General features: G+C 48.6%; 1 protein-coding gene across 2 annotated transcripts; it reads right to left on the bottom strand.

The window, feature by feature from the left end:
• Positions 1-1,511: 1,511 nt before the first annotated feature.
• LOC124669284 (SAC3 family protein B-like) lies at positions 1,512-22,545 on the bottom strand. 2 transcript variants are annotated; one of them, XM_047205925.1, is made up of 17 exons: positions 22,402-22,545; positions 21,672-21,800; positions 20,849-21,043; positions 20,498-20,707; positions 19,876-20,004; positions 18,975-19,172; positions 18,546-18,767; positions 18,256-18,467; positions 18,051-18,151; positions 17,724-17,939; positions 17,392-17,619; positions 17,233-17,324; positions 17,053-17,146; positions 4,832-4,924; positions 3,757-4,754; positions 3,564-3,678; positions 1,512-3,452 (listed from the first exon to the last, which is right to left on the bottom strand). In XM_047205925.1, exons 2-17 carry the CDS (start codon positions 21,770-21,772, stop codon positions 1,680-1,682), a joined length of 4,977 nt encoding a protein of 1,658 aa, XP_047061881.1. In that variant the 5' UTR covers positions 21,773-21,800; positions 22,402-22,545; the 3' UTR covers positions 1,512-1,679. The 2 variants fall into 2 exon arrangements, with proteins under 2 accessions (XP_047061881.1, XP_047061882.1); XM_047205926.1 differs by having other exon boundaries at positions 19,044-19,172.
• Positions 22,546-23,608: the final 1,063 nt, after the last annotated feature.

Here is a 23,608-nt window from a genome sequence, read left to right as displayed (position 1 = left end):
GTTGGGGGAGAAGCAGAGAGAAGAGGAAGAAGAAAGAGAGGGTCGGGCTGGGCGCGGGCGCGGGCGCCACACTTAAGTGGATGTGTGGCGCCCGTGGCATCGGCGCCACACATGCTAGTGTGGCGCCCGTGGCATCGGCGCCACACATCGAGCCTCGCAAAATGGCTAAGTCCCCGGACGTTCGGAGCCCCTGGATGTTTTCGACCGAAAACATGATATAAGTTGGCATGTGTGGCGCCGTTGGGAGGGCGCCACACATGCTCGCCACGTCCGGACGGGCGCACCGGCTCGGCGGCGAGGGGGCCACGTCGGCTGGGTGTGTGGCGCCGGAAGGAGGGAGCCACATGGGCATGTGTGGCGCCCGTGGGAGGGCGCCACACAAAAGGGTTAGATTGGTGAAATAGTTTCGCCGGAGGGTTAGTCTGTGCTTTTCTTCCACTTTTGGGTTATTTTTGTGTAAATCGCCACTAGGGGTTTTGCTCTTGAGGTTACCGACTTGGAGGTTGCCGAAGGGAGGTTGGGCTTGGGCCGGCCCGTGCTGCAGAGTTGGCGGTCAGGAATGAGGAACGAATAAAATGCTGCAACCGGCATGTCAAGCTTACCCGTCATGCTCAAAATGTATTTAGGTGCACAAACCTTGAATTATTATGTAGGCGTAAATAATAATGACACGGAAATTATTAGTGCTTTTGCAGAAGAAATTCACTCTTCTTTCCAAAATTTACTCGTCAGGTCCTGCAGGGAGCAACACGGTTCAGCAATTCACCTGAACGGATTTGCTGCGACTCAACTGCCGCCATCCTCTTCTTGTCCTGGCGAGTAGAGGGTATGCTTTCAGACGTGCTAACTAAACGATCCTTTTTCTAGAATGTTTTTTCCTTGATTCTTGACCGTGTTGGAAAGTAGCCATATGTCCAAAAGGTTGGTTCAAAGCTGGAATGGAGTTAAGTCTCCAATAATTTGTACAGTATTTGTTAACTATTACAGCACGTGAACTTATACCTGCCGTGCAGCAGTGCAGTACGAAATGCCACAACGAATACTTACGCTTCTTTCATCAGTGTATAAGAGGGGAATATCAGTGGTCCCTTTGCATGTTGTTCACTTCCTAAGGGCGAAAGTTTATTACCCTGTTCTCTCTTCAAAATGCTACTTCGACAACAAAACAACTCATGCCTCAAAATGGTACCAACTGTTCCTAATATTCTCTTATTATAATGCAAAATCAGAATCATAAGCAGGTTTTTAACATTATGTTTGTCATAAATTACATATTGACAAAGTAATTATTGGTCAAAGTTTCATCTCAACAAAACAGAAATGTCTTAAATGTGATATATTTGTAATAAAAGTAGAGAAGTTCTATATTTTGTAAGTATATTTTGACAGATTTTTTTTGTTTTGTTTTAAGTTCCCATGTCCAAAAGGTTGATTCAAAGCTGGAACTGGAGGCAGTAGTAAAGATGATGAAAATCATTGCGGCTCCATTAACTAGGGATGCAATTGGCAGATAATTTTGAAAATCATTGCAGCTCCATTAACTAGTGGGAAGGCTAACCGTAAGAAAATACAGCAAAAAGTCTCATATGTGCCTACACACGACCTCACAAAATTATGTTTTTCACTATCCAATGTTCTAAATTACACCAAGCGTCACGGCCTTTCAGATGTCCAGCAGCTTAGAAGTATATATAGAGACTATCATCGATCTTGGATTGCAGCTCGGCACACTTCTGCTCTAGCTTGGCAAGCTCTTCATCCCACTCAGGTGGAACCAAATCCCTGAGCTCCACTCTTCTCGGTACGTCGTGCATGTTGACATCGGTAGCTCTGTGCACTGGGTTTATTACCTCACCATTGGTGTGCTCCGGTGCCTGTGGTTCCTCGAGTGTTGGGGTGGTCAGCTGTGGCGGCGTAGGTCTCACCGGTGGCTCATTGAAAGAATCAAGATCACAGCTGGCCTCAATCATCTCGTCTAGCAAGAGGCCAGATGGCATAACAACCATCATGTCATGATCCTCCAAAATGGACGCCTCATCTGTAGTGTCGATATCGGCAGTGAGGCCATGTTGTGTTGCACCAATAGAATCAGCTGCAGGATCCTGGTACAGACGCTGACTCAGGACATAAGCTTCTGAGAACTCCCCGGTAGAAAGGACCGTTAACCTCCAGTTGTAGATTCGCTGGAAGATGGTAACCCATTTTGGAACAAGATAGTGATATGAGTCACGGAGCTCCAGCTCAACACCTTTCTGCACCATGCTCTCTGCCTCAGCAAACGCCTGGGCTCCATTTATCAACCGAGCTGATTGTGTCAGATATTTCGTCAAGCACTCCACAAGAAATAACTTCTGATCTTGAATCTGGCTGCCCGAGTCAGAGCCATGTTTTAGCCAAGACAAGTCATCACTGAACTCTGGAAGCTTGCATCTCTTTATGATTTCAACCAGTGGCTTGATTCTTGATGGCAGTGACCATCCAATGCTAGGTACGAACATTTCTGTGAATTTCCGCTCGCTGCTCGATCTCTCTAGAAGATCAATCTCAAGAGCTGGCCACTGAATAGGAGTTCTGTATACTGCAGCCAAAATCTCTTCTTCCAGCTGGTTGAGAGCATTGTTGAATACTGAGATGCAATGCTCTGGACCAACTTCAGGTGCAGCACGTTTGCTAAGTATCTGTAGTGATGGTTTCAAGTAATTCAGAAGTAAATCACGTGTCTCCACGAGGGTGACATCAGGCTGTAGAGGAAGACTGTTTGCCATCCACTTTAAGCCCTCCCGGAGCTTGTCATCGTCAAAGAAACCATTGGTATAACCTTCAGTGCAGCTTCCAACTAGAAAAACAACCAAAGATGAAGCAATCTTTCCTTCATTCAGATCATTGGCGCCAAGCTTGTCAATGATAATTTGTGACACATAATCATACCCTTCATTATATGTGTCGCTGCTCAAAATCAGAAGAGGGAGACCAGATTGAGGAGGTATGGAGGCTAAGAGACTGCTAAATCGTGCCTTCTGCATTTCCCACGGAACACTTTCAGATACCACAAATACTACACAGTTTGCACTGTCAGCAACGCCGTTACCAATAACGTGTTGGTCACTGGCTCTAACAACAGACATGCAGCATGCACTCGGAGAACCCACCCATGTTCTCCAAATTGAGAGGTCTGCTGAAGTAAAAAGTAATCCGTTATCTTCATTTCCAGAACCCATGAGCTTTTTGAGTAACCATTTTGAGGCAACATTGTAGCTCTGAGATTCCATGGCACCTGGTGGGACAAGTACTAGCATCTTCCAGCATATGCATCTAGCATCAGGTTTCCTTTCAATTAAAATGGGACCAGCCAACTCTGAGACATTTAGTCGTGACCAGGATCTTTGTTGTCGTTTGTATCTTTCTTTAAAGGCATGACCAATGTCAAGATCATGGACTGCATGCTTTGGCACCTTCATTGTACAGAGGTCAAACTATCATGATCTCACAAAACTTCAAAATAAATTACAGAAAACACCAACCCTTCAAAAATAAAAAATAAAGCATGTCTATGGTAGACTCACCACTGCAGTTTGGTGAATTGGTGGTCCAAGTGACAGAGAATTCAATGCTGCAAGAGCAAGGACATTTTTATGCTCCCTCGCAGATCTCCTATCCGCAGCACGCTGCCTCCATTTCCTATAAGATCACGGTAGGTCACAAAGGTTAGGTATATTTTAAAAAATACTGACACAGATCAAAGATACAAAAACCAACCTTAGTATCATCTTCAGTTTTTCATCTGAAATTTTGTTCTTCTGGGATGCAACAATTGAAAATGAAGGTAATGAATCATCTGTCGTCTTGTTATTAATCTGTCGATCTCCATACTCATGACCAGGCAATGCAGGACCTGTAGGCCACACAGATTCTATTAGATTGACTTGGCGGCATGATGGACCTTCCTCATCCAAATCTGTGTCGCTACCAGAGCCATGTACCCTGAGCTCATGTTCAACTCCATGCATATCGGGGTAATCTAATGATATACCATCTGCAAGAGGATGTGAGACTCTGGTTTCTGCCAAATCATCAATATGCTGAGTGTAGGCTACTGACTGCGGTACGCCAGTTTGTTCTGTCGAGAACTCCACAAAACCACCATTGTGGTCTTCGGGTACTATTAAATCATCAGGCACCTTGGTCTTCTCCTTCGCTTTTGGTGAAGCTACTCTTTGGTCATCCATCCATCCTGTGTGCTTGGTAGCACGTGGAGAAGCAGTACTAGGTGAAACTGGCACGCTTTCCTTTCTGCCAGCAATTGGGGAAATAGGACCTGAATATGGTGAAGTGAATTGTTTATTGCCAGCTTTTGGAGAAAACAAACCAGAATACTGTGAGGTAATCTGTCCACCAGAAGTGGGAGAAGCAGGTCCAGAAAACAACGAACTAAACTCTCGTTTGGCATTAACAGGAATCACAGGAGTAGCCTGTGGCGTAACCAGTGGCGTAACCAGCTCTCTTTTTCTAGCTGGGGAAGCGAAGACGCTAGAATATGGTGCAGTAGTCGCTTTTTGGCTACTGGGAACACAAACTGGACCACAAGAAACGTCATCGACGATTCTCTGTGATTTCTTTGAATGCACTAGTTCAGAGCAACCAGATGGAAAATCGCTGTCACTGTTAAGAAAAGGTCCTTCTTTCACAGTGTATGGTTCTTCATACTGCCTCGATCCAAAACCATGGTATTCTAAGAGACTTTCAATGTCCTCGTCCTGAATAAAGGAAGGCACGGGATGATATATATTTTCTCACAATGAACAAATTACTGTTCAAGTAAGAGAACACTTACCTCCATTGCAAGCCACTCCACAATATGTGAAACAGGGATGCCTTGGCCAATCTGCAGACCACTGTGCAAGGAAGCCAGCGCTTGCCTTCTTACCTGGGTAGAAGAAATGTGTGTTAAGCTTTACAAAAGTGTGAACTGAAGAACAATTAGCCAACTAGACCAAAACGATTATCCTATACACATAACTACAACGTATATCTGAAAACGGACACCCTCATACAGTATAGGAGCAGAACTATGGTCTATGGTCGAACAGGCAATCCCCACAATTCCTAAAGGGACAGAATAAGACTACTTGGAGAGGATCGCGGTATGGGAGAAGTGACTAAAACTCAAACTAGATTTCATTAGGCAAGAGATACTTAATTATGCCTTTGGTTGATCTGAACACAATGCAACGACATCCTCTAAGGTTCACAGCGTTTACAGTCTTCCCGTAAAAGCATGTACTCCTCGAGCTACAGGAGCCCAGGCAGCTACGGACGAAATACTTGGTGACCCCAGCGACCAAAGAGCGCAACGCCAATGTTGCATTTTGGGACATATCAGCAAACATCCAACAGTAGTTGATGGTGATGAGGACATCCCTTAGCATAAGCAGAATGTTGTGGAAGCTCCCGGTGGCTTGGCAAACAAGCAACAGACAGCAGCAACATAAGGACATCCTGATCTGACCCGTGGTTCCATTCTGATCTCACAACACACACGGCATGTCTTCGATCGACAATGCCAAGAAAACAGCTGTGGCAAAGCAATGGCCTTATTGATGTTCGAGAGTACAGATGGGGCAAGTAGAGATCCAGCGAAATGGTAGTTATTAGGAAGTTCAGCATGTATGTTTATCCATTAGCAGGAAAGGAAGGTGCATCAGTAAGTCAGGGGAGTAAGAAGGAAAGAGGGAACAAGTAAGAGTTTAATTTTTTTCCAAGATAGAACCCAAGTATTAAGGGTGAAGTTAAGTACATTATAATCTTTCAGATCAAGCAAGAAATGGATCTCGCACACGTCCATTTGCTATCCCTAAGCCCCTATAGTTCTGTCATCCCAATTTAAGTCAGTCTATCCCCGTCTAATACCTTATATCAACCATTGTTTCCAGAAGAGCTGACTGGTGACTAGTCATAACAAAAAATACTTTAGCTACTACAGCACACTGTTCGACATGATTTTGTGCTGGCAGCGTATAAGTTAGCATGAGGAAATATGTGTGTACACATGAAAATAATGATTTACATGGCACTAATTAGGCAAGAAAGCTATGAGCATGTATATGGAGTAGGCCATTGGGTTGATCCATTGCTGCATGTACATGCATGTTCAGGTTCACGGACAGTCGGGCAGCTAGCGCAAGCACCCGGCGTACGCGATGGCAGTATACACGTCAAATACATTGAGTACGCCCGCCCGCCGGCCGGAGGTCCACCTGACATGCATGCGTAGACTCTGCGAGTCCTAGCTCGTCACGAATCGTGCATCCATCTGATCGATCGACCGGTACACTCGTACACGTGACAACTTCGACCGAGAGTCCCAATGCAGTATTTTTCTCCTCCGCCGTATCACAACCAGAAGTTCTAGAAACTTAAAAGATATGGACCAAGTCTTTTAAACGGAAGTCGGTTTCCTGAAGATATAGTACGTGCCCCGTACGAAAGAAAGTAGAGGCGATCAAGGAATTTGTTGCGAAGGGCACGGCCGTGTTCTTATCCCGTCGCTCAAGCTGCTGCCTATATAAAGACCAAGACGCAGATGAAAAGCAGACAAAAAAAAAAGGAGGAGAGGAGAGCGGACGCACGGGAGAGGACGTCCAGCTCAGCCATCGATCCATCCAATCTCACCTCGTTCCGATCCATCCATCAAACCAGGAGCAAGACGTACAGGCTCAAGGAGGAACACCATGGAGGCGAAGCTGAGCTTTTCTAATGGTGAGATTTATAGCTAACGTGGTCGACTCCTCTTCTTATTTCTTCTCTACAGCACACATGTCGTCTGTCGCCGATCGCTCTTCACCTTTCACCGTCACGGATGGTAACGAGGCATGGGCGTCGGAGCTGCCGGTGCGCAGCCCGCGGCCATCTCCACCAACATGAACCGGTCAAGACGGCGAAGCCGAGGCGCTGTTGGTGTGTAGCACATCGCCGCCGACTTCATCCGAGCCTGTTGGACCAACATGGTCATGGCGTTCGGGAGCGCAGCGTGGTGCCGCCAAGGCCGCTGCTCATCCGCGTCGGCTGGTAGCTCGGCGTGCAGGTGCAGCGCGAGCGCAACACTGCGATATTGGTGCAACTCGGCACTTGACGTACAGGTTGACGCACCGGAGCATGCTCAAGCTTAACAAACCGGCGTACAGGTGTGGCTCGGCGGCTCGGTGGTCGGAGTATATGAGCACCTCGGCGCTGGCGGACAGGAACAGCCCATTGGTGCCCGAGAGGTGCGGTTCGGCTGACGGTGCACAGCCCATCGAGCGCCCAAGAACAAGCCGGCGTACAGGTTCAAGGCGGCACTTGGTGTGAAAACTGGCGGACGGGCGTGGTGCAGCTCGGCGAACAGGTACAGCAGTTGGCGGTCGGCCCGCGCGACAGTGTTGTTGCTCCAGCATATGGTCGCTGGGCGCTGGCTCTGTCATTCGCTATGGCCGGCGGCAAGGCGTACGGAGACAGCTAAAGGTTTTTGTAGGTGTACAGGTTGAAGTGGACAAGATGATGGCTCCCGTACACACGTCCACGCATGTCCCACGCATGGAGTTGGCTAGTGCGGGCGTGGCCAACATGATAACAACCAAGAGCTGCGACGTACAGGTCGCCGTGGTGCTGCTTCATGGACCGTACCACTTCGGGACGCCGCTGGATGGCGGCCTCGACACTACTCCACCGTGACCCCGTGAGACGGCGCCCAAGCTGCGCCGACTGCCGTATACTCGGCGTCGGGCCCAGTCACGGCGCCGACCACACCGGCCATGCCGACATGAGCGCGTGTCGGTTTACACCGACCGCCGGTCTCCCAATAATTTACTCCCGCGAGGCATACCCCTTGCACACCCCGACGACGCCGCTAAGTCGTCATGAAGTCCTAGCTAAATGGACTGCATCATGCTACTTCAACAACACTCATCATCGCCGCTCAAGACCGACGAGGCGCGACGGCGAGGGCGAGGCGAGGCCGCAGCACGGGCTACGCTTACGGCGGCGCGTGTGCCGAGCGAGGACACGGGCTGCGCCGCTGCCCACACACACCACCATCATATTGTGCATGCGGGACGTGAAGCGAAGACGACGAAGACGACCACACGGCTTAATCGGAGGTGTCTCGCGGCGTAACCCGCGGGAGTAATTAACCGGGAGCCTCCCGAGGCCCGGGGATCGAGAGGCTGCAATCGCCCTAGTCGGGCTGGCCGCGCTAGTAGGCCACGGAGCGCAACACATGGGAATTGTATTTGTTATCTCAAAGATTAATGAAATACTTGTTCCCGCATTTTTTGGTTTCTTTGTGTATCATTATACACTGGCACGCCCGCGTCTTTTTCATTTACCGATCCCCGGCGCGCATGAGAGAGACTACGCCCTTCCGCCCTACTCGCGGGAGTCGCGTCATACGTTTTTCTCGTGTCAAACAAATTGGCACGCCCGGTGGGACCTGGTTCTCCTCCCATCTTCGCTTCGCTGTGGTCGTCGGAACCGTCTTCGCCCGTCCAGTTGCCATGCTACTTTTGTCTCTTCAGGGGACGACGCCGAAACTTCACATCGCGGTCTTCACCGACAAAGCTACCGCAACGGTGAGCCATTGGAGGTAGAGGAGGAGCTCGGGTCCACATCAGCTCCACCAGAGTTAGAAGATGGTGGACAACCCACCGTCGACGAGCTCGTTGAAGTCAATCTTGGGACGGAAGATGATCCACGGCCAACTTTTGTTAGCGCCACGCTAACAGAAGAGGAGCGAGAAGGCTATCGATGCTTTCTGATGGAGTACAGGGATTGCTTTGCCTGGAACTACAAGGAGATGCCGGGCCTCGACCCTCGTGTCGCCACTCACAAGGCGGCGATTGACCCATATCACCGTCCGGTCAAGCAACCTCCGCGACGCTTACGTCCAGAGTTTGAAGACCAGGTCATCGCCGAGGTAGACAAACTTATCCTTGCAGGTTTCATCAAGGAGGCCAAATACACCCGGTGGCTCGCAAATATCGTGCCCGTGGAGAAGAAGAATGGTCGGGTACGGGTCCGTCGGGACTTCCGCGACCTAAACCGAGCATGCCCCAAGGACGACTTTCCCTTGCCCATCACGGAGATGGTCGTCGACTCCACCACGGGCCACGGAGCACTATCCTTTATGGATGGTTCGTCTGGCTATAATCAGATCAAGATGGACCCAGAAGACGCCATCGACACCGCGTTCAGGACCCCGAAGGGCAACTTCTACTACACCGTCATGCCATTCGGCTTGAAGAATGCGAGTGCAACATACCAACGCGCCATGACGTACATACTCGGAGACCTCATCCATCGGTCGGTGGAATGCTACGTCGACGATATGGTGGTCAAGACCAAAGAACGCCAAGATCACAAGGAGGACCTGCGGGTTGTCTTTGAGCGTCTACGTCGACACCGGCTCAAGATGAACCCGGCTGAAATACGCCTTCGCCGTGCAATCGGGGCTCTTCCTCGGCTTCGTCGTACACCACCGAGGCATAGAGATCGAGCCCAAGAAGATCAAGGCCATCCTCAACATGCCACCACCCTGCAATCTCAAGGAGTTGCGGGCCTTGCGAGGAAGCTAGCATACATTCGTCGTTTCATCTCCAACCTCTCCGGACGCATTCAGCCCTTCTCAAGCCTTATGAAGAAAGGAGCTCCGTTCGTATGGGATGAAGCTTGTCAAAGAGGCTTCGACGACATCAAGAGGTACTTGCTTAGTCCACCCGTCTTGGCGGCTCACAGTAAAGGGCGCCCCCTTATTCTGTACATTGCGGTGCGGCACCGCCGATAGGCGCTCTACTCGCTCAACACAATGATGAAGGGAAGGAGGTGGCTTGCTACTACTTAAGCCGCACCATGGTGGGCGCCGAGCGGAACTACTCTCCAATAGAGAAGTTATGCTTGGCGCTAATTTTCTCCTTGAAGAAACTGAGACACTACATGCTAGCGCTACAGATCCAGCTCGTTGCAAGAGCGGACCCTATAAGGTACGTACTAAGTCGACTGCGTTGATGGGGCGACTAGGAAAATGGGCTCTCCTCATGATGGAGTTTGACCTAACATTTGTCCCCCAGAAAGCAATCAAGGGGCAAGCCTTGGCAGATTTCCTTGCAGCGCACCCCATCCCGGAGGACTCCCCGCTCATCACCAACCTTCCTGATGAGGAGGTGTTCACCGCCGAACTTGAAGGTCCATGGGAGCTCTACTTCGACGGTGCTTCCCGTACAGAGGCCAATCCAGACGGCACACCAAGACGAAGAGCCGGCGCGGGACTAGTGTTCAAGACTCCACGAGGGGAGGTGATGTATCACTCCTTCTCCCTTCTCAAGGAGGAGTGCTCAAACAACGAGGCGGAGTACGAGGCACTAATCTTCGGCCTCCTCTCGGCTCTGCTCCATGGATGTCCGTTCTTTACGGGCCTATGGAGATTCCCAACTCATCGTCGAGGCGGGTCAACGGCATATATGAAGTACGCAAGCTCGAGCCGGTGCCGTACTACGATGCGGCCCGGAATCTCATGGGGAAATTTCTCCGAGGTTGAAGTTCTCCATGTGCCACGAAGCGAAATGCGCCTGCGGACGCCTTGGCGAAGCTGGCGGCAGCATTGGTGCTTCCGGATGATAAATCCATGCGGGTGACGGTCGAAGAAAGGTGGCTTCTTCCCGCTGTTCTGGAACTCATCCCGCCGGAGTATGAAGTCAACTCCATCACAACAAACGTGGTGGAAGAGGATGAGTGGCTGCAACCCTTCCTCGACTACTTCAAGCACGGCAGCCTCCCCGACGACCCCGTCAAGAGGCGCCAACTCCAAAGACGATTGCCCTCCTACGTCTATAAGGCCGGTGTCTTATACAAACGGTCTCATGGGCGGGAGATCCTACTTAGGTGTGTCAACCGAGGTGAGGCTGAAAAGATTTTGCGAGGAAATGCACCACGGAGTACGCGGCGGACACCAAGGCGGAGCAAAGATGTACCACGGCATACGCTTAGCTGGGTACTATTGGCCCGGTATCATGACGGACTGCCTTCGGGTAGCCAAGTCATGCCACGGCTGCCAAATCCACGGCAACTTCAAGCATCAACCGCCGGTTCCCCTACACCCCACCGTTCCCTCCTGGCCATTCGACGCACAGGGAATCGACGTCATCGGCCCAATCGATCCACCTTCCTCGAGGGGCCATCGTTTTATCCTTGCGGCGACGAGACTACTTCTCCAAATGGGCGGAAGGCTGTCCCGCTACGGGAGGTGAAGAGCGACAACGTCATCAACTTCCTAGAGCGAAATATTATATATCGCTTTGGGATTCCACACCGCATCACCTCGGACAATGCCAAGGCCTTCAAGTCCAAGAAGATGTACAGGTTCATGGCGAAGTACAAGGTCAAGTGGAACTACTCCACCGGCTACTACCCTCAAGCCAATGGAGCCATTGAAGCCTTCAACAAGACGCTTGGCAAGATACTCAAGAAGACGGTGACAAGACATAGAAGAGAGCGGCATGACCGTCTCTTCGAGTCTTTATGGGCGTACCGCGTCACGGTCCGTACCCCAACTCAATCTACTCCCTACTCCCTCATCTATGGAAGTGAAGCCGTACTTCCATTGGAGGTCCGGCTACCCTCGCTAAGGGTGGCCATTCAAGATGAACTCACCAAGGACGAACGAGTACACCTGCGATTCCGGGAGCTCGATGCCCTCGAGGAGGAGCGTCTTTATGCCTGCAAAACTTGGAGCTTTATCGCCAGAACATGGTGAGAGCCTACGACAAGCTCGTCAAGCATCGCGTGTTTCGAAAAGGTGAACTGGTCCTTGTGCTAAGGCGCCCTATCGTCGTCACACACAAGACGAAGGGGAAGTTCGAGCCAAAGTGGGAAGGACCCTACGCCATAGAGCAAGTCTACGACGGGGGTGCATACCAGCTGGTCGATTCTCAAGGATCCCGGCCTATGCCTCCAATCAACGGAAGGTTCCTTAAAAAGTATTTTTGTTGAAATTTGCCTCTTCCGTTGCCATTTTTTTTTTTCTCTTTTCTTTGGCGTTTCTGGTGATGGGGAACTTTTCAGTCGGCTCGGATCCATGGTGCATTCAAATATGCATAGCGTGGATATTCATTTCCCCATTTTCAAAAAAAAAAGGCTTTCCCTCAACATACCCCGTGCTGGTGATTGAAGATTGGGCTGCCTTAGGACTCGTCGGAGGGCAGCACAAGGTGTTGCAAACAAGGCAACCAACACACCCGCAAATCACGACACGTACCAAGTGTATGCTTCCGGAGGCAGTGGAGAAGATTACTTGGGCACTTTATCGTACCGAGGCTCCGCGCCCCTATGCTTCCCGGCGGGCCACTCGCTCACAGAGGCTCATGCCCCAGGGAAGTCCCTAGGAAAAAGATCATTGAACGGCCGCCTGACCGACGCAAGTTGGACTGGGTGCGAAGCCGCGTGACATCCCTGGGGTGTGCCACCATAAGCTCCAGATAAAGTGCCGGAGGGTTCTTTAGTCCACCAAGGTGAGTGGTTGCCTTCCAAGTTCTCAAGGTGGGTCCCCCATCAAGCAAAGAAGAATATCGAAGAAGTCCAAACAACAAAGAATCCCAAAGAAGCTCAAGCAATTCAAGAAAATCACAAAGAAGTACAAGAAGTCTCATGAAGTCCATGGCCGTTCAAGTGGCCTGTACAAAGCGTCCTCACAAGAGGGCAAATATCCAAATATGAAGAAGTCCAATAGCCCGAAGCATCAAGGGGACCACTGGAAAGAAGGCGGAAGGTAGCCGTTCACCACCCCTCAACAAGGCATGGAAATCCACAAGCCATCGTCCTAAAACCATTCAGCCTCAACCTACCGCGCCCAAGTCTGCGGGTTTGTGGGGCATCATGCGAGGGGCATGGTCCGGTCTGTGGGACTCCTCGGTATCATGATGGGCTAGGGTATGACATTCTACTGCCTCTCGGAAGCATCTCCGAAGACGGCGTCTCCACACACATACACAGAAGGATAGATTATGACCGTCATGGTCTTTCGACGGTTCCCAATGACAAGTCTTTCGGCGGTCTTCTCGGATAATCACACATATATCTAGTGTATAAAGGGAAAGCCAACATTTTAAAAACACAACCCCAAAACTTTTTTTCTTTTTCTTTTTCCTTGTCTTCCGCCTTTTGCATGTTTATTGCTCTTGGTTGCTTCAAGCCATAAGCCCGCGCAGGTACAACCTAGCTCTTGCAGGAAAAACATCAACGTGTCATCCATGGGGTCGGCGGCGAGCGTATCGGCCTTTAGGTCTCTACACCGACCTACATCAACAACACCAGAGGCGCTGCCATCTCTGGTGGTGTCTCCATGCAACGAGGTTCATGCCGACGGCTTACCGGTGTCTCATCTACATCAACAACACCAGAGGCGTTTCCATCTCTGGTCCGGGGCACCTCGTCTACGACAGTGCCGGCGCTGCAGGACGTCTCTTTACCCTGTAGGTATGGGAGCAGTGAAGCGCACCAGTGCGGCTAGCGCAAATCTGTGAAACCCTTCAATCCGGTCGGCTGGCACCGCAAGGCTAGACGGTCGCGACCTGGTTGATAAAATCATCTTCGGGACATGGCATGGTATTTCGCCAAGAATCGAAGATACAAGCAAACATGCATGATTGGTTGGCTGGCACCATACATGCTCCCAACCAGTTCCGCGGAACGAACTGCTAGCTGCCTTTTCAGCCGTTCACGACTCCTTTCCACCAAGTTGAGTCTGCTATGCTGCGCTCCGCTTAGCCCGCAAACCCAACTCGGTGGGGGGCATTTGTTCGACATGATTTTGTGCTGGCAGCGTATAAGTTAGCATGAGGAAATATGTGTGTACACATGAAAATAATGATTTACATGGCACTAATTAGGCAAGAAAGCTATGAGCATGTATATGGAGTAGGCCATTGGGTTGATCCATTGCTGCATGTACATGCATGTTCAGGTTCACGGACAGTCGGGCAGCTAGCGCAAGCACCCGGCGTACGCGATGGCAGTATACACGTCAAATACATTGAGTACGCCCGCCCGCCGGCCGGAGGTCCACCTGACATGCATGCGTAGACTCTGCGAGTCCTAGCTCGTCACGAATCGTGCATCCATCTGATCGATCGACCGGTACACTCGTACACGTGACAACTTCGACCGAGAGTCCCAATGCAGTATTTTTCTCCTCCGCCGTATCACAACCAGAAGTTCTAGAAACTTAAAAGATATGGACCAAGTCTTTTAAACGGAAGTCGGTTTCCTGAAGATATAGTACGTGCCCCGTACGAAAGAAAGTAGAGGCGATCAAGGAATTTGTTGCGAAGGGCACGGCCGTGTTCTTATCCCGTCGCTCAAGCTGCTGCCTATATAAAGACCAAGACGCAGATGAAAAGCAGACAAAAAAAAAGGAGGAGAGGAGAGCGGACGCACGGGAGAGGACGTCCAGCTCAGCCATCGATCCATCCAATCTCACCTCGTTCCGATCCATCCATCAAACCAGGAGCAAGACGTACAGGCTCAAGGAGGAACACCATGGAGGCGAAGCTGAGCTTTTCTAATGGTGAGATTTATAGCTAACGTGGTCGACTCCTCTTCTTATTTCTTCTCTACAGCACACATGTCGTCTGTCGCCGATCGCTCTTCACCTTTCACCGTCACGGATGGTAACGAGGCATGGGCGTCGGAGCTGCCGGTGCGCAGCCCGCGGCCATCTCCACCAACATGAACCGGTCAAGACGGCGAAGCCGAGGCGCTGTTGGTGTGTAGCACATCGCCGCCGACTTCATCCGAGCCTGTTGGACCAACATGGTCATGGCGTTCGGGAGCGCAGCGTGGTGCCGCCAAGGCCGCTGCTCATCCGCGTCGGCTGGTAGCTCGGCGTGCAGGTGCAGCGCGAGCGCAACACTGCGATATTGGTGCAACTCGGCACTTGACGTACAGGTTGACGCACCGGAGCATGCTCAAGCTTAACAAACCGGCGTACAGGTGTGGCTCGGCGGCTCGGTGGTCGGAGTATATGAGCACCTCGGCGCTGGCGGACAGGAACAGCCCATTGGTGCCCGAGAGGTGCGGTTCGGCTGACGGTGCACAGCCCATCGAGCGCCCAAGAACAAGCCGGCGTACAGGTTCAAGGCGGCACTTGGTGTGAAAACTGGCGGACGGGCGTGGTGCAGCTCGGCGAACAGGTACAGCAGTTGGCGGTCGGCCCGCGCGACAGTGTTGTTGCTCCAGCATATGGTCGCTGGGCGCTGGCTCTGTCATTCGCTATGGCCGGCGGCAAGACGTACGGAGACAGCTAAAGGTTTTTGTAGGTGTACAGGTTGAAGTGGACAAGATGATGGCTCCCGTACACACGTCCACGCATGTCCCACGCATGGAGTTGGCTAGTGCGGGCGTGGCCAACATGATAACAACCAAGAGCTGCGACGTACAGGTCGCCGTGGTGCTGCTTCATGGACCGTACCACTTCGGGACGCCGCTGGATGGCGGCCTCGACACTACTCCACCGTGACCCCGTGAGACGGCGCCCAAGCTGCGCCGACTGCCGTATACTCGGCGTCGGGCCCAGTCACGGCGCCGACCACACCGGCCATGCCGACATGAGCGCGTGTCGGTTTTACACCGACGCCGGTCTCCCAATAATTTACTCCCGCGAGGCATACCCCTTGCACACCCCGACGACGCCGCTAAGTCGTCATGAAGTCCTAGCTAAATGGACTGCATCATGCTACTTCAACAACACTCATCATCGCCGCTCAAGACCGACGAGGCGCGACGGCGAGGGCGGGCGAGGCCGCAGCACAGGCTACGCTTACAGCGGCGCGTGTACCGACGAGGACACGGGCTCTGCCGCTGCCCACACACACCACCATCATATTGTGCATGCAGGACGTGAAGCGAAGACGACGAAGACGACCACACGGCTTAATCGGAGGTGTCTCGCGGCGTAACCCGCGGGAGTAATTAACCGGGAGCCTCCCGAGGCCCCGGGGATCAGGAGACTGCAATCGCCCTAGTCAGGCTGGCCGCGCTAGTAGGCCACGGAGCGCAACACATGGGAATTGTATTTGTTATCTCAAAGATTAATGAAATACTGTTCCCGCATCTTTTTGGTTTCTTTGTGTATCATTATACACTGGCACGCCCGCGTCTTTTTCATTTACCGATCCCCGGCGCGCATGAGAGAGACTACGCCCTTCCGCCCTACTCGCGGGAGTCGCGTCATACGTTTTTCTCGTGTCAAACACACACCTTAAATCTGCAAAGAAGTGCAATACTGGCCAGGGAGGGCCAGTCACTGTCAAACAGTGGTGGATACATAAATTATTACTGCGCCATTTTCATACACTTAGGCCTTGTTTGGTACTAGTTATTTTTAGGGATTTGTGGGGATTATCCCCACCAAACCCCAAAACTCCACTTATTTCCAAAAACATGTTTGGTTCTAGTGTATTGGCCTAGTTTGCTCCCAACTTTTCCCCACTTGTCCCGAAGTTCTAATGTATTTCCCCCAATACCCAATAGAATACCCCTACCTACTAGATTAGGGATTGGGGTGTTATGGGAATTTGAGTGGATTGAGTGAAGGTAGAGGTTTCACCCAATCCCTTTTTAAGGACTATCCCCACAAAACCTCTAGTACCGAACAAGGCCTTATGTGGACTCATATGTAAGCTGTAGCAACGTAATGTTCATTAAAAAAGGGGGGGGGGGGGGTTGATTGATCCCACAACTTCTTTCCCCTAGCTAGCTTACCACTGAATCAGCTTGCAATAGAATAGAACCATGCCAAAAAAAGAAAAGTTTATACTACCACACCTTTTATTGTACTAACTACAACGAAACTGTCAGTTCTGAATTCTGGTGACACATTTTATTATTACAACTTGCAAGGCTACTCATATTACACCCTTGCCAGCACAAATGCACAATGGATAAATAGAAGTAAGAGCATATTTGGAACAAATGATTACAGTACAAAGATGCTATAAAAATGAACAGCCTTTCACCGACAAACTAGTGTACCTTTGCAAAGTGAGCATGCATCAAACAAGCTTGCAGATATGTTGCTTTCCTTGCAAGCCGAAAGAAGGCAATATAGTTTCCCATTCTGCACGCTCTGCATTGCATGACAAAAGTTGGTGTTAAGTCAAAGTAAGTCAGTACAAGCCAGAAATTTCAAATTATGCCAGATGGTGTAACTACCTAGCAACTTCTCTTGCAAACAAGACGTCTGGACTGCATCTAATTTCACGAGACATCTTAGCAAGGTCCAGAGACAACTCAGAAGGTTCAACCTAATCCAGATGTATGTAGAAGTCAGCAAAACAGTAGAAAACAACAAGACCACTCAATTCACCTCACCTTGTAACCAGGATGTTTGTCTAACTTGAGCAGTGCATAATAACCCCGAAATTCTTTTTCTGTTGAGAAGAGTACACCCTTTCTCCTGTGGTCATCATACATTTGAAATAGCTCAACTGATGTTTTGTTCATCTGCTCAATGTTGAGGTGTGCATCAAAACCCTCTGAAAAACCTTCTCCCTTGCTGTACTCACATAACTCGTGCATTGCTACAACGTGGAGCCTTATCTGGTCAAGAAAAGAAAAAAGATTGCTCCACGATGAAACTCTGGGAAATAGTTTCATCTGGGAAGTAAAGGGTGTCCAATGAAAGAAAACTAAATCCAATTTACCATTTGCTCAAGCATAGAAATACACTCTCGATTGAAGAAATGTTGCATTCGAAGATCCATTCTTATCGCCCGCATCCTATCCCACAAGAAGTTGTATAAACCCAAGAAACTGTCATCGTATGTGTGATCTAGCAAATTGAGAAGGTATGACATGGTCTTCTGCAGAACTGGCAGAGGCCTGATCAAGTCTGCATCTCTTTCAGCAGTCCTAGTATACTGTATCAATCAGATAATAATAACTTCCATCATGCTTCCTGTTATAGGTGATGAAAGATGAATTCAGATAGAATCCTGTCGTGCTGGCAGGATAAGGTAAACATTATCTACCTTTTTAACAGCAAGAAGCTCGGTTGTTTGGTTTCTGTCTCCACCTAACCTCTCGTACCTATCAAGATCTCCCTTTCTCTCTCGCTCTGCCCTTTCGGGCTCTAGAAACAAACCAAATACACATTTGTAAGTAGCATGTTTAAGAAATTCACTGAAGAGGAGTAGAGAATGCACAAAATGTGATATGATCTAGAGCAGGAATCACCTGGACACATATCAGAGCAAAGCCCAAGAATTGCAGCCAACTCTGGGGAGTCCATGTCAACCAAATTACTATCATTTGATGTGACAGGAGCTTTCCCCACTGAAGAGGTTTGTTTCTGTTTGTCTCCTTTTGCAAGATCATTGGTATTTTCTACTGGCCTGCTTAATTCGACATTGAAACGAGCCAAACGCTTGGCTTTTGCCTGCTTTTCTCTACAGAAAATGTTACATGAGTCAATGACAACAAGCAGTATATTTGAAAAGAATATATGATGAAGCTACCATAAGCACCTCTCAAGTTCAGTTGAAGGGATAGCATCGTCACTAACATCCGAAGGAGTCGCACTGATTCTGCTGGAACTGAGAATTGAAGGCTTTGGTGGAGAAAATGCTGGTGTGCTATGTTCATTTGAATAAGTATCTGAAGGTCTAAACACCTGGTACGGTGGTGAATGCACATCACCAATGCGAGATTGTATTTGACCTCCAACCTTAGGAATGGAAGCATTAGGCCTGTAGTAACAGCAACAATGACAGGAGTTCAGAACCAGCAGGCACAGTAACGGGTCAATTTAACTGCCACTGGCATAAATTTGATAGGTGTAGTAGATTGTGCTCTTACTGGTTATAATTCATTTTAAACTGCGTTGCTGCATCTCTTATCACAACTAACATAATAACCAAAACTGAAATTCAACAAAACAAACTCAAAGAATTTACCACTGGTTATCAGCCTGTGAACGGAAATTCTGGGCTGCACCATTACTGCCAAATCCTGTAGGTGTTGACCTAATGTTGTCTCTAATATCTGAAGATGGAGATTTGAGCATGTTCCTGAATTCAGATGAAGGAGCTCTCATCCTTTTTGAAGTTTCAATACTTGCATCATCAACCAAAGTATCCGTATAGTCTATCAGTCTGAAAAGGAAACATGGGGAAAACACTTTCTGCATTAGTCAAAAGTCCACAGTACATCAGGTTACCAGATTTCAGACTGCTAGAACTAGTGTTAACCATGTGACAACCAAGAAAATAATCACTATCTTACTCCAACCAATGAAATTAGTGGATAAAGAGTAAGGAAGAATTTTACAAATCACATTTCACCCAAAATAAGTCATTTTTCAAAAGAAGAAAAAATAGAAGAATTAGAACGGGAGGTTAGTACATACTGTTGAGTGAATTCTGCATTAAGGATCTTGAACAAAACACCAGTTGCTTAGTACTCCATTAGCAAGACTAAAAGCTACAAGGAAAGTGAATTTTCCAAAAAAAAAAAGTGTGCAGAAAAGAAATACACCGACCAAGAAAGGAAAACACATTAAGCACGCGTGTAATGCGTTTCTTGGTAATCCATGCCCAAAATGATTATTGGCCAGCATTTTTCCCATCTCCCTAGTGAAATAACTTTCCAATGGATGCTCATGATTATTTAACTTTCTCCAGGAAATGTAAAAAAACATCAAAGCAGCAGACACATTGCCCATTTATATACAAAGATTTATAAGATCAATATACGTCGTAAGGTGTTCAAGCACTTTGGAGAGCACATATATATCTATTGAGCAAAGTAAAAAAACGGGAACACAATAAGGAAATCACAATCCGTAGATAGTTGTACCTTCTAGCATTTGTACCAGTACCATGACGAGCTTCAGCACCATCAACATCTTCATAGGATGAAGTAGGTGACCTAGACCTTTTTGAAATGTTATGATCAACTGTTCGACTTTGAAATGGAGCAGAAAATCTACAAGAGAAGGATAAAAGAAAAAGACATTAGAAAGCCATAAACACACAAGCACCAACAGGAGCAAGGGAGCACAATAGATGGCATAAAGCAATGATTACAGTGATCTGGGTAATAGGCTATTTTACTTAAAATTCACTGAGTATTGCATTACAGCGCGAAAGCTGGTTTTAGCACCTGTTTTTTTTTGAATGGTTGCTGCGTGCGAACCTACCAGCATCAGAAGGTTCTCCCGTGTAATATACCACATATATCTAGTACAAACTTCAATACAGCTTGAAAGACAATCACAGTAACGATTTTTTTATCTATAAAGAGAATTCTTTCCTCGCCTCAAAATAATATACCAGAGACAACTACTGAAATAAAGACTATGTTTGCTGAATACTAATGATGCACACAACAAAAATACTAAAACAGAATCACAAAAAGAATATGTTCAGATCACTAGATCAACAAGTTGGCAGTTTCTAACAGTTCTAGCCCACAGCACCTTTGGTGTCGCATATGATCGCTCATCTCTTGTTGTGCCATAACTGGTTGCGTTGACTTATCATAATTAGAAGATGCGGTTCCTAGGACAGGACGGGGCCTCCCACTACCAGGAACTAAATTGCTATTCAGAAGAGGAGAGGAAGCTCCACGTGCATCATGAAAAGGAGACTGGTTCTGGATTCCAAACTTGGAAGGTGATAGATTCGGCCTGAAATATTAGCAATAACATGGAGTTAAGCAGCATGACCAGTGACATTTAGTACTGAAAATAGTAATTACTAGCTAAGTAACCAGCACTGAACTCTTTTATGAGATAACTTGCAGCAAGGCATAGAACTTAAGAACTCACCTCTGCACATGATCACGAGGCTCAGCATGCTGAACAGGAGGATAATTTTGAAAGCTTGATGAAGGTCTAAACTGCCTGGTCATGTCTAATGGTGGTGATCTTGCTGTTTTTCCAATATCTGCAGGTTGCATCCTCATTTGCACTGTGGGTTGCGCACTTCCATTTTCAAACAATGGATCTGCATAGTTTACCAACCTATCAATGGAAGAAATGTTAGGTCTTAAAACCTGATAGCTGTACCCAACTACCCACAAGGCTATAGTTGCAAGCTCCTTGAAGACCCTAACTGAGCTCACGCCCAACAGAAAAACCTTATCCAGACCTACGCAACTACATGTCCACCCACGTAGGGTGCTCCAGAGAAAGAATGACATGTCAAGCATGCAAGGGCAAAGATGGCCATGTTGCATATCCTAACAACAGATATAATGATATGCGCCATATTTCATATATAAGTAACCTACTACTTTGATTAAAATGTACTTTCCTTCTTGCAAAATGACTTCCAAGCAACAGCATAGAGTTCAGCAGAAATGTGAAGAATATTTGGTTCATTGCACACCTTTTCACAAGATTGCATGGTACTGACCGTACACGGATTATCCCAAATTCTTTGAGCTACATTATTTGGATGATGTCAAAGGAGGATTGTGCCTTAATGACGAGCTATACCTCCGTAACAAGACCTTATGTACAAATTATTCACATCATGTATATAAATAAATTATAAAAGATAACGGAACAATAATATTGGACGTCTCACATCTGTTGTGAATTCAGTAGCTTGACGGGAGATACATCACGGTTCACAAAGCAGTTTTACCTTCTTTTCCCCATACCATTATCATTTTCTGCAGTGAAGTCCGAACGCTGATTTGATAAAAGTGGCGGGGACCTGCTCCTTGAGGAAGTAACAGTTTGCATGGGCCTGCCTACGGATGGTGCAGCTAGTCTGAATATGAACACGAAAATGTTCTGTCAATATCAATAACATAGCATGGATACTGCAAGTTTGCAACTGCAACCAGATGGGATGGGTTTAAGGTTATAACCACCAAAAAAGTGAGAACTTAGTCTAGCATTCTAGCAGTAAGGAACCTTCTCATCACTTATTTTGAGTTCGCCTCAAAAGATGCAACTATAGATGTGTTTTTTCTATAACAAAAACATGCGACTATAGTTGTACCCTGATTTATATCAATCGCTTGTACCCTGGTTTAGCTACATGGTTGCTCTGAGCCATGCCACGATCTGCAACGATCAACTGAGAATAAGCCGTATTGTAGAAACTAGATCACTAGAGTGCTATGACCCGCTAATAGTCAAATGTTGGCAAGCATGGGGATATCATTATCATTACTCTATGCAATCACCAAATATGTGAAACTACAGCGAGTGGAACATAGCTCCGCACAACGCGAACACGCTGTGGTTCAAACTCTTAAGCACTACATGGATATACTTACAGTTAAAGTCACTTAGATGCAAGTACATAAACCTAAAATACACAGAAACCACTTATGGGGGTGAGAGGGGGGAGCTGTAAACTCGACCTCGGCTGGGGCTGGAGATGGCGTGCGGCGAGGCGAGCAGTAGCGGCAGCCGCGCCTGGATCGACGGCACGAACAGGGGTCGGGAACCGCGCCGAACCGGAGGCGGCGGGAGCGGTTGCCACCGGGCGCGCGGAGGATGACGGTATGGGGATGGGCGCGGTAGCAGCTCTGGGGCGAGAGCTGACGGGCGCCGCGGCGAGCTGGGGCCGCGCGCTCGGGAAGGTCGGGGAGGGGCGCACGAAAGGGGCGGCCGGGCGAGCCGAGGGGAACTGGACGGGCACGGGCGGCGCCGCGGGAGGAGGGGCGGTCGCTGCGCCGGCGCCGAATGCGAGGGGCGCGGAGCCCGGCGCGCGGTTGAGGGGCCCGGCGTCGCGGCCGAACCCGGATGCCTCCATCGGGGCCGCCGCGCGGGGCACGGAACCCTAGCCGGCGGCGCTCGTCGCCGGCGTGGGTGGAGGGAGGAGAGGGTTTGAATTGGGGAGAGAGATCGGAGCTGGGTTAAGCGGCTCGGTGGGCAGAAGAAGGATACGACAATTGGCTTTTTCTGCGGTTCGGCCGGTCTATTGTGGTTTTTTATAATTCGGCCGGTTGAAGAAAGTTCTGTCTTTTTGTTGAGGAAAGGTGCCCAGACAGTCCCCGAGAGCCACCGAGCCAGGATTTGAGAAAGGACACGGCTAGTTCTCGGTCAATTTAAAACTAGTACGTAACTTAATTTTCAATCATTCAATTTTATGTGTGATTCATGTGACTGAGAAAAAATGTGTAATTGTACGCTCATATACAGTTGAACACATATGTACACTTCTCATGTTCACGAATCATAGTGATAATCTAACGGCCGTAGGGTTAATCTACAACTAACTTAACTCTCAATCAACCTAGAACTAGTAAATGGGTTCGAGAATCCAGAAAGTGCAAAAGCTACTAAAAACTCATGGAATAGCACATGATTGCGAAGATGAACATATAATTTGAACTCAATTGTTAACAATCCAACAAACTACATATGGTTTCGACAGTTTCTTCGGTTTGGGAATTTACCGATTGGGAGGGTGTTGAGGTACATATCTTCATATTATATCTGAAACACAAAATCAATTACAAAATTTATTAAATCTATAAATCTGGTCAATTCGCAACAATATTGGTGTGGAATAATGAAAGCAAACCCACATTATGGGCAGACACGCATTGAAGCCCTGGACTA

This window comes from Lolium rigidum, chromosome 7 (genome assembly GCF_022539505.1).
Source record: "Lolium rigidum isolate FL_2022 chromosome 7, APGP_CSIRO_Lrig_0.1, whole genome shotgun sequence".
Classification (NCBI taxonomy): Eukaryota; Viridiplantae; Streptophyta; class Magnoliopsida; order Poales; family Poaceae; genus Lolium; species Lolium rigidum.
Note: the sequence above shows the minus strand (reverse complement) of the source record. Positions and strands in the feature narration are given on the sequence as shown.